The sequence below is a fragment of the Orycteropus afer genome, unplaced genomic scaffold (genome assembly GCF_000298275.1).
Source record: "Orycteropus afer afer isolate SDZICR_OR568_19922 unplaced genomic scaffold, OryAfe1.0 scaffold00363, whole genome shotgun sequence".
In the NCBI taxonomy this organism is placed as follows: Eukaryota; Metazoa; Chordata; class Mammalia; order Tubulidentata; family Orycteropodidae; genus Orycteropus; species Orycteropus afer.
Window position 1 is genome coordinate 305177 of NW_006921950.1, and position 12186 is coordinate 317362.

At 36.5% G+C, this 12186-nt stretch overlaps 1 protein-coding gene across 1 annotated transcript in view; it reads right to left on the reverse strand.

Moving 5' to 3' along the window:
- ATR (ATR serine/threonine kinase) overlaps positions 1 to 12186 on the reverse strand; it is a 175477-nt gene that overhangs the window by 41267 nt on the left and 122024 nt on the right. Inside the window, exons 33-35 of the mRNA XM_007952880.2 lie at positions 4839 to 5018; positions 3518 to 3677; positions 1283 to 1462 (exon numbers count right to left, since the gene is read on the reverse strand). Coding sequence (XP_007951071.1) covers positions 1283 to 1462; positions 3518 to 3677; positions 4839 to 5018 — 520 coding nt within the window. The remainder of the gene's footprint in view (positions 1 to 1282; positions 1463 to 3517; positions 3678 to 4838; positions 5019 to 12186) is intronic.

Consider the following 12186-nt stretch of genomic DNA (forward strand, 5'->3'; position numbering starts at 1 on the left):
TATCTTCTGTGTCTGTGTTAATTGGTTTCCCTTTTCTTTGTTGAAGAGGGTCTGTGCAATCCTTCTGCCTAGTCCGCCATCTTGCCGGAACCCGAAAAGTCTGGATGTTAAATTTTAACAAATGCTTTTTCTTCATCTATTGAGATATTACATTTCTTTCTTTAATTCTGTTTATGTGGTGAATTATATTGGTTAGTTTTTTTTATGATGAACCAACCTTACACTCCTGGAATAAACTTTAAAAATACTTTGTTTAGGAATGTTGTTGCTATGTACCCAGTGAGACTGAACATTAATTTTCTTTTCTTAGAATGTTCTACTAGGTTTCGGTTTCACAGTTATGCTGATCTCCTAAAAAAAGATGGGAAGTGTTTCCCTCTCTTATTTCTCTCTGTAAAAGAGTTTGAAAAAGGCTGTTGCTATTTCCTTATTAAATGTTTGGTAGAGTCTGAAAATAAAGTCAAGTAACCCAGGAGTTATCTTTGTGCTAAGGTGTATAATTAACTTAACAATTAGAGAACATTTTATATTTTCTATTTCTTCTTGTGTCAGATTTGGTAACTTTTATTATTTCTCTAGGACTTTGTCCATTTAAAATTTTTCAAGTTTGCTGCCTCACGGATGTTCATATTCTCTTATGATATTGTAATCTCTGTACGATCAGTAGTGATTTGTCCTTTATTAATTCCAGACATTAGTTGTTTAGGTCTTCTCTCTTTTTCAACTGATTAATATCACAGGGATTTAGTAATTTTATCAATGTTTCCACAAACTATTAACTCGTAGCTTTGTTGATCTTTTCTACTGTGTGTTGATTTCTATTATTTTTTACTTTAAAGAAAGCATCTTTTCTATCCCCCAACTCTCTCTTCTCTTCTTCTGAGACTCTAGTTGCATGTTTATTAGACAACTTGATATTATCCCGTAGGCCACTAAGATTTGCTGTTTATTCTTTTAGTCTTTTTTCCTCTGTTTGCTTTTTGAGACTTTCCATTGCTATATCTTCAATTTCACTGATCTTTACTTTTGCAGTATCTAATGCACTACTGTGAACCCATTTTATTGTTCTTGAGGGTGGTTTCATGAATGTATTTACTTTGCGATAATTCTTCAAACCATATACTTATGCTGTATAATCAATTTTTGTTGTACAAAGTTTTAAAAAATTTCCTGGCAATTTTTATTATACATATGGTCTTTCATATGAACTTTATATTACCCAGTTTCAAAGATAAAAGATTCATTGGGTTTCTAAATGAAATTGCAGTATACATATACTTACCTTATATTTTTTCATAATTGCATTGCTTTCAAAGTTAGCTGTTTCTTCCATAAATCGACCCACTAATAATATAGCTCGACCATGGATTAACATGTTCTTGTTTTCAGTTGGAGATTTATTCTCAGGAAAACATAATTCAACACCTTTTTGAAGAACCATTAATGCCTGGTGAACATCCCCCTAAAAGAAGAAAGACAACAACAAACCTCTGCTTTAAAGATTCTATTTCTATATTTTTTTAAAAATAAAATTATTGGCATTTAAAATTCATTAAGTATGTTTATATAAACCAATTTGCAATTTCATGTTTCTCTCTCTTATTTCCTTTATATAAGCTAAAATCCTACAAAGAATGTACTGTTTTCTTTCATGTAAAATCCTTTTAGTCATTCATTCATTTACTTATTCATTTTATAATCAAAGCCCAGGGAGCTAAAGCTATTGTAGAGGACTAGGGATAAACAAGCATGAATAAATCAAAATCTCTAATTTAAAGAAGCTCATAATCTAATGAGGAAATGGATTATGTAAGCTTGCAACACAAAGTAAATGCTGTAACAGAAGAATATACATGTGTATTATTGAGGATAGAGAAAGGGGTCCCCTAAACTCACCTAGAGATATACGAAGATGAAAGAGAGCAACAATCAGGAAAGGTTACCAAATGAGGTAAAATCTGGATTAGGTCTTAAAAAATGAGTGTAAGTTTTGCTGGCAGAGAATTTGGTGAAGGGCATTCTAAGTAGAAGGAACAAGCATTTTAATTGGAAAAAAAAGCAAGAAGTCTAGTTTTAGTTGAAGCCTAAAATGTTTGTGAGGTAATGACAGATAAAGCTGAAGAGGCAGGCCAAGGCTCAATCAGAAAGGACTCTGTGTATTTTCTAGCATTCAGACTTAATCATAAAGGCATGAAGAGGATTTTGAAGGATTTTAAGCAAGGGAGCAACATGATTCAATGTACATTTTAGAAGATCTGGGCATGAATTAAAACAATGAAGATAAATAAGACGGAGAGGATTCAAGAGATGTTTTTAAAGCAAAAAAGAATAGATTTAGTGTCCAGGGGATGTGGAGCATGAGGGAAAGCAAGGATGATTCTCAGACTTGTCTTAGCTGAAGACAGAAAGTAAGTCTTATTTAGAAAAATAGGGAATCTGTCAGAGAAACAAGTATTGAGTATTAACTGGGGAATTCCATTTTGAACATATTGAGTTCAAAGTACAGCAGTCCCCAGCTTATGAATGACATCTGTTCCTGTGTGTATGTTTAAGTTGAATTTGCAGGTAAATTGTAATAGGTGCATGGTTCTTATTTAGCCTTCTTTAGTGCAAGAAAAGGCTCAAAGCCTTTTCAATGATTTAAAAGCTGCAGGTGCAGCAAATGAAAGTGATTGTTATGAAGAATTTGTTGCAGGTAGGGGTTGGTTCCATCATTTCAAATTGAGAAAAATTTGCATAATATTGAAGGGCAAGTAGAAGTTGTCTGTAAATCAGATGTTCATTCATAACCCAAAGACAATGTTACAATATATAGAAGATCAGTTTATAAAATCAGGTTATCAATTAATACAAGCTGAATTATTACTTTCATCTTTCATCTACGAAACATCTCTCTGTTCTTTCCCAGCCACCAAAAAGTTGGTGTAACACAAATGGCACTAATTATAATGGTGGCAAGCATGAAGAGATATATAAGTAATAGCCATTTAAATATGGGTCATAAAATATGCAAGTAGTTCAGAAATTTGAACAGCCCACTTCTTATTACCATAACTTTAATTTGGGGATTTCTGGAAACTTCTGTTCTGATGCTAGTGCCTTCCTGAAGAAGGCTAGATTACATGAATCCTGGCAGTAACACTAGCAAGTCTGCACAGAAGTAATTATCTGCTGAAGATGTAAGAAGGGACAGTGTTATATTCATTTAACAAATATTTACTGAGTGCTTACTATGTACTATATGCCTGTATACATTTAGAAAGGTAAAAACAAAATATGAGTCAGATACTTCCCTCAAGAAAAATGGAGAACAGATGAAAACTGAAAGAAATGCACTTTCACTCTTGAAATAGGAGACTATTTAGGGATTTTAGGTGGAAGGAACAATTTCTGCTGGCATTAGGTGACAGAAAAAGAAGGATATGAATTTGGATGAGGGACTCTTCTCTCAGTCCTTTGCAGAAAGTACATAATTCCTAATAGAGGATACACATGATCACATTTCCTTTGCCATTACCTTGGACCACAGCCACTTTGCTCTTTCCACATATAGTTCAGCGAGTCGGGATTCCCCTGCATTAAGGAGAGCATTGTAGGCTGTTTGGTGGTGGCCAGCCTTTCTAGCTACTCTGGCACTCTGCAGCCAGCATTCTCCAACCATTTCACTGTAATCTGGTCTAAAGGAATGTGACAAAACAAGAGGGTGGGGAGAGCATTTATAAGTGTATTCTCATTCTTAAAAATGATTTCTTCTCAACATGGATCTTTCGCAAAATACTACTTCAATGGAATCAAAGATTAATTTGTTTTAAAAAAATAATTTTAATTTTCTTAGAGTGCTCCATTCTTATCTATTACAAGTCTTTGAAGACTTTTTTCTTAACTTCTACCAAAATCTCCCCCAGGTATATGTTTTTAAATATTAAAAAAAAAAAAAAAAAGTTTGCATATAAAGGCAATTCTTAAATTCTAGGCTCATTTCAACTATATAGTTTAGCTTTGATAATTGACAATAGAAACATCTAGTTTCATATAGAAAACTAGGAAATACAAATACAGGCAGTCTCCTGATTATGATCATGATCTGCTCCTAAGTGTGTGTTTAAGTCAAATTTTTAGATAAGTCAGAACAGGTGCGTAGTTCTTCATTAGCCTTACTTAATGCAAGAAAGATTCTCTTATGGTATATAGTGGTTAAAGCATGCAGCTGTTAACCAAAAGGTCAGTGGTTCAAACCCACCAGCTGCACCACAGGGGAAAGATGAGATAGTCTGCTTCTATAAAGATTTACAGCCTTAGAAATCCTATGGGGCAATTCTACTCTGTCTTATAGGGTTGCTGTGAGTCAAAATCAACTTAATGGCCATGGGTTTGGTTTTGGTTTTGGTTTTGCTTTAGTACAAGGCTTAAAGCCTTATCAATGATTTAAAAGCTGCACATTTAGCAAGCGAAGATGCAGAATTTGTTTCAAGTAAGTGTGCAGTGCCTAAGGCATTTGACTGCTAACCAGAAGGTTTGCAGTTCAAACCCACCAGCTGCTCTGTGGAAGGAAAATGGGGCAATCTACTTCTGTAAAGATTTACCACCTTGGAAACTCAGTGAGGGTTGCTATCAGTTGGAAGCAAATCAAAGGCAGTGAATTTCGTCTTGGTTTTGAGGGGTTGGTTCAATAATTTCAAAATGAGGGCAAATTTACGTAACATTAAAGGACAAGTATGAGATGTCAATAAATCAGATGGTTGGTAACCTGGGGACTTACTGTACTATCTAATAAAATGCAAATATAATGCTAAATTCAAGATAACTAACATGAAAAAAAAAAAAAGTAGCATACAAACCTTTTGTTGAGGCTTAATAAAGCCCTCCGGAGAGCCAGGATAGGTTCCTTAGCTCTGTAGGAATTCTGGGTCATTTCTAGTCGAGCTACCCAGTTTAGAGAATCTTCTTGAGCACTGACACCTGGAGATTGGTGAAAAAGTGGTCTGATGCTATGTTCCAACTCACATAACATGTGCAATCTGAAAACAGATAGAGCCTATGTTAAAATGTAGCAGTAGCCTTAATCTCATATGTAAAGCATGTATAAATATATAAATCAGTCATGAAGAACCTGATATGTACAGTTCTCTTTGGAAAAACTTCAACCAATACATATTTTTGGCATACAAACAATAACTTTCATATATTTTTGAATTGGGGGTATATACCAATTAATGTTGACTTAAAAATTCAGTGATTTGCTCTCATCCATAAGTTCCTATTAATTAAATTGGTGAGATGTATATATGACTAAACTAAAAATATATAAAAATCATACTTTACCACCTACATGAGAATATAAAATGGAGAAGAGGCAATCTCTTTAATGAATGGTGCTGACAAAACTCAATGAAAATGAAATAGAACCCATACTTCATACCACACACAAAAACTAATTCAAAATGGGTCAGAAATCTAAACATGAAACTTAAACTTTAAAGATCATGGAAGGAAAAATAGGGACAATACTAGAAACCCTAATTTACGGCATAAAGAATACCAAACATAAGTAAAAATTTACAAACAGCAGAAAATCAACTAGAATAAATGGGACCTCCTTAAACTATAGTTGCGCTCATCAAAACACTTCTCCAAAAGAGTAAAAAGAGAACCTACACATTGGGAGAAAAATTTTGTCTACAACAGACCTGACAAGGGTCTAACCTTTAAAATTTACAGAAAACTTCAACATTTCAACAACAAAAAGACAAACAATCCAATTGAAAAATGGGCAGAAGACATGAACAGACACTTCACCATAGAAGATATTCAGGTGGCCAACAAACACATGAAGAAATGCTCATGATCATAAGCCTTAGACAGCTGCAAATCAAAACTACAATGAGGTATCAACTTACCCCAATAATAATGGCATAATGAAAAAAAACAGAAAATAACAAACGTTGGCAATTTTGTAAGGAAATTGGAACTTTCATACACTATTGGTAGGAATGTAAAATGGTACATTGTGGAAAATGGTATAACCCTTCCTTAAAAAGCTGGAAAGAGAAATATCATATGACCCAGCAATCCCACTACTAGGTATATATCCTAGAGAAATAAGATCCATGACACAAATAGATACATGCATACCTATGTTCATTGCAGCATTATTCACAATAGCTAAAAGATGGAAACAGCCTACGTGCCCATCAAACAGATGAACGAATACACAAACTATGGTACATACATACAATGGAATACTACACTATGATAAATAATAATGATGAATCCACAAAACATCTCACAACAAGGATGAATTTGGAGGACATCATGCTGAGTGAAATAAGTCAATCACAAAAGGGCAAATATTGTTGCTATTAAAAAAGAAAAAAAAAAAGATGTTTTCACATAGTAAAAAAACCAAAACATTCTTTGACAGTTACCAGGGATGGGAGGAGGAAGAAGGAAACAATTACTAACTAGATAGAAAACAAGTATTAATAATGGTGAAGGAAAAGGCAATGCAAAATATGAAGGAAGTCAGCACAACATGACCAACACAAAGGAAGATACTGAGAGGAATGCAAGAATGAAAGGCCACTCCTTGGAAGGAAGATTGGGCAATCTACTTCTGTAGTGATACCACCTTAGAAACCCAAGGAGGGGTTGCTATGAGTTGGATACAACTCAAAGGCAGTAAGTTTTCTTATGATAATTACTAAGGTGCTCTGGTGGCATAGTGCCTAAGGCATTTGATGGCTAACCAGAAGGTTGGCAGTTCAAACCCACTAGCTACTCCACGGAAGACTGGGAAATCTACTTCCATAAATATTAACTGCCTCATTGCTGGTCTCACAGAGTCTGGTGGAACCCCTGAGACTATGGCCCCTGGCTGCCCTTCAGGTCTGGAATTGAACCCACTCCTGTGGCTTCCAGCCAAACAAAAGACAGATATATGAGCTGAACATTTACATTAGGTAGATACACTCCTTGGAGACACCAATCATGGGAGGATAGAATGACTGTGTATGCACAGGGAAACAGCTCAGGGGGCAGGAGTGCATGAGAGGGAGGGACACAGGGAAGAGGTGGCTATGAGGAGGAAGTGGAAGGAGAGTTGTTGCACTGTAGGAGGTTGTGGTCAATGTCATGAGACAAAGTGTATGTGAACTGCTGTATGGAAGACGAATTTTCTCTGTGAACTTTCACCCAAATCACAGTAAAATTTTAAAAAAAGATTTATTGCCTTGGAAACCCAAAGGGGGTTGCTAGAGTCGGAATGAACTCAATGGCAGTGAGTTTGGGTTTTGTTTTTTATGGTAATTAGTGAGGAGCTCTGGTGGTGCTGGGGTCACAGTATTGGGCTGCTAACTAAAAAGTCAGTGGTTCAAACCCACCAGCTGTACCATGCAGAAAGACGTGGCAGTTTGCTTCTATAAAGATTTACAGCCTTGGAAACACTAGGGGGTAGTTCTACTCTGTCTGAGCCTATCAGAGAACTCCATGGCTGTAGCTTTGGTTTTTGAGATTATGGTAATTAATAGAACATAGATAATCCTATAACAATAGTATTAACAAACAATAATTCACAAAGGGATACATAGATAGGTATGCTAAAGAAGTGTGGAAGGGTATAAGTGAGCACGCTCATCTGCAGATACAAGTCTAGTTGCGGATATTTCTGCATATATAATTATAGGTGGTGCATGCATAGTGTAGTGCCTAAGGCACTTGATTGCTAACCAGAAGCCTGGCGGTTCAAACCCACCAGCCACTCCTTGGAAGAAAGGTTAGGCAATCTACTTCCATAGTAATACCGCCTTGGAAACCCAAGGAGTGGTCGCTATGAGTCGGGTCCGACTTGACAGCACATAATAACAACAACAGCATGTATATTAATATAGATAATAGAGCACACAAGGGGCACAATCATGGAAACCTTTTAAGACATAACCAAACACCTTGCAGGATGAATTTCTTAGGCTCAAAGGTGAAGGATCATAGAATTGGTGAACATCTACAGCAATGGACATAACACAGTTCATAAAGACAATATTCTACATCCTACTTTGGTGAGTAGCATCTAAGGTGTTAAAAACTGTGACTGGCCATCTAAAATTTAATGACGGTCTCTTACCATCTGGAGCAAAGATGAGTGAAAAAAAAAACAAAGACTCAGGGAAGCAATTACTACAAAGGACTAATGGAATACATGAACTACAGCCTACATGATCTCAAGACCAGAAGAACTAGATGGTGCCTGCCGACCACTAGCCACCACTCTGACTGGGACTACACTGGACAGAGCAAGAGAAAAATGTAGAACAAAAAAACAGATTCACAAAAAAGACCTCAAAACCTGACAAAGACTAGATTAACCCCCAAGGCTATGGTGTAAGACACCAACACCCTTCTGATTTGGAACTGAAGCCATTTCCAGAAACCTCCTTTCAGTCAAACAATAGGCCCATAAAATAAACAGTAACACCCAAGATGAATATGTACCTTGAACAATCAAATATATGAGAAGCAGGAAGGGGAAGAAAACTCAGACAAAAGGAAATGGGGAATCTAGGGTAGAAATGGGGAGAGTGCTGATACACTTGGTGAATGCAAGCAATGTCATGGAACACTATATACAAGCTATTGAATAGGAAACTAATTTGCTCTGCCAATTTTCACCTAAAATAATTTTATTTTTAAACTATGGATCCATTATTAATCTATCATTATTAATGCAGAAATAGCTGCATTAATTGTGGATGCTACTATAAAATGGCCTGGTATAACAGACGCCAATAAAAAATTGTTGTTGTTGTTGTTAGGTTACTGTCGATTCAGACCAGACTCCTAGTGATCCTATGGACACTGCCACAGGACACAGGACACTGCCCGGTCCTGTGCCATCCTCACAATCCTTGCTATGCTTGAACCCATTATTGGAGCCACAGTGTCAGTCCTGCTCATTGAGGGTCTTCTCCTTCTTCGCTGACTCTCTATTTAGCAAGCATGGTATCTTTCTCCAAAGCATGGTCCCTTCTAACTACATGACCAAGTAGGTAAGACAAAGTGTGGTCATTCTCTCGTCCAAGGAGCTTTCTGGCTGCACTTCTTCCAGGACAGATTTGTTTGTTCTTCTGGCAGTCCATGTTACCTTCACTATTCTCTACCAACACAATTCAAAAGAATCAACTCCTTTTCTGTCTTCCTTAATCATTGTCCAGCTTTCACTTGCATATGAGATAATTGAAAATACCATGACTTAGATTAGGCACACTTTAGTTTTCAAAGTGACATCTTTGCTTCTTCACACTTTAGAGAGGTCTCCTACATCAGATTTTCCCAGTGCAATACAACGTCTGATTTCTTGACTACTACTTCCATGGGTGTTGATTGTAGAACCAAGTAATATGAAGTCTGTGACAACTTCAATTGTTTCTCCATTTATCATGATGTTCCCTTTTGGTCCAGCTGTAAGGATTTTAATTTTCTTCGTGTTCAGGTGTAATCTATACTGAAGTATGTAATCCAGTCTTTGATCTTCATCAGTAAGTGATTCAAGTCATCTTCATTTTCGGCAAGCAAGGCTGTGTCATCTGCACATCACAGGTTATTAATGTTTTTATTTCCTCCAATACTGATGCCATGTTCTTCTTCATGTAGTCCAGCTTCTGAGATGATTTGTTCAGCATACAGATTGAATAAGTATGGTGAAAGGATATAACCCTGACACACATCCTTCTTGATTTTAAACCATGCAGTATCCCCTTATTCTGTTAAAACAACACCCTCCTGATCTAGGTACAGGTTCCTCATGAGTACAATTGCTTGGAATTCCCATTCTTTGCAGAGTTATCCATAATTTGTTATGATCCACATAGTTGAATGCTTTTGCATAGTCAATAAAAAACAAGTAAACATTTTTCTGGTATTTTTTGCTTTCAGCCAAGATCCATCTGACATCAGCAATAATACCCCTCATTCCACGTTCTCTTCTGAATCCAGCTTGCATTTCTGGAAGTTCCTAGTCAATACACTGTTGCAACCATTTTTAAACTACCTTCAGCAAGATTTTACTTGTGTGTGATATTAATGATATGGTTCCATAATTGCCACATTCTTTTGGATCATCTTTCATTGGAATGGGCAAAAAATATTGATCTCTTTCAGTCATTTGGCCAGGAAGCTGTCTTCCAAATTTCTTGGCATAAACGAGTTAGTGCCTCCAGCACGGCATCTGTTTGTTGAAACATGTCAAGGGTATTTTGTCAATTCCTGGAGCTTTGTTGTTTGCCAATTCCTTCAGTGCAGTTTGGACTTCTTTTTATACCATTGATTCTTGATCACAAGCTACCTCCTCAAATGGCTAAATGTCAACCAATTCTTCTTGGTACAGTGATTATGTGTATTTCTTCCATCTTCTTTTGATGGTGCCTGCATCCTTCCACATTTTGCCCACAGAATCTTTCAATATTGCAACTCTCAGCTTGAGAAACACTGAGCATGTTCTTCGTTTTTGATTTTCTGATTCCAGGTCTTTGTACATTTTATTATAATAATTGACTTTGTTTTATCCAACTGCTCTTTGAAATCTTCTGTTCAGCTCTTTTATCTTGTCATTTCTTCTATTTGCTTTTACTACTCTCCATTCCAGAGCAAGTTTCAGAGTCTCTTCTGACATCCATGTTGAACTTTTCTTCCTTTCCCATTTGTTTTCTTCACATATAGGAACTCTGGTGGTATAGTGCCTAAGGCATTTGACTGTAAACCAGAAGGCTGGAGGTCCAAACCCACCAGCCACTCCTTGGAAGACTGGGCAATCTACTTCCATAGAGATACTGCCTCAGAAACCCAAGGAGGGGTCACTATGAATCAGAACCGACTTGACAGCAGTGAGTTTTTTTTTTTCCCCCCCCTTCATGTATGATGTTCTTGATGTCATCCCACAACTCATCTGGTCTTTGGTCATTGGTGTTCAATCTATCAAATCTAATTTACAGATGGTCTCTAAATTCAGGTGGGATATAATCAAGGTCATATTTTGGCTTTCGTAGACTTATTTTAATTCTTTTAGCTTCAACTTGAACTTGTATATGAGCAATTGATGGTTTGTTCCACAGTCAGCTCCTAGCCTTGTTTTGATGGATGATTTTGAGGTTCTCCATCACCTCTTTCCACAGATGTAGTCAATATGATTTCTGTGTATTCTATCTGGTAAGGTTCATGTGTATAGCCACTGTTTATGTTATTGACAAAGGTATTTGCAATGAGTAAGTCACTGGTCTTGCAAAATTCTATTATGAGATTGTCATTTCTATTACCAAGGCCATATTTCCCAACTACTAAAGATTCTTCTTTGTTTCAAATTTTCACATTCCAAACACTAATAATTATCAATACATCTTTACTGCATGTTTGGTCAATTTCAGACTGCAGAAGCTGGTAGAAGTCTTCAATTTTTTTCATCTTTGGCTTTAGTAGTTGTTTAAATTTCAAATAATAGTAGTAGTAATTGGTCTTCCTTGCACGCATATCGATATTATCCTATCACTGACAGCACTATACATTAGGACAGATCTTAAGATGTTCACTATACATCTGGACAGATCTTAAGATCATTCCTCTTCAATGTGTCATTCCCAGCATAGTAGGTCATATGATTTTCTGATTCAAAATGGCTAATACCAATCTGTTTCAGCTCACTAGTGCTTAAGATATTGAGCTTTATGCATTCTATTTGATTTTTGACAACTTCCATCTTACCTAGATTTATACTTTGTACATTCCATGTTCCTATGAATGAATGTTTGCCACTGTTTCTTCCCATCAGCAAATGAAGGTTCCAAAAGTTTTACTCCAAACATGTCACTAACGTCAATTCTGCTTTGGGGAGACAGCTCTTCCCCAGCTGTATTCTGAGTGCCTTCCAACCCTACAGGCTCATCTGCAGGCACTATAGCAGACAATATTTCAGGGCTATTAAAAAAGTTTGCTAGTAATATATCAGACAGTGTTTCACTGCTATTCATAAGGTTTTTAGTGGCCAGTTTTTTCAGAAGTGGATGTCCTGGGCTGTTGTCATCTGGAAGCTCTGCTGAAACCTGTTTACTATCGGTAACCCTTATGGTATTTGGAATACTAGTTTTGCAACGTCCAGCCTCATAATAACATGCAAGCCACCACAGTACGACAAACTGACAGGCA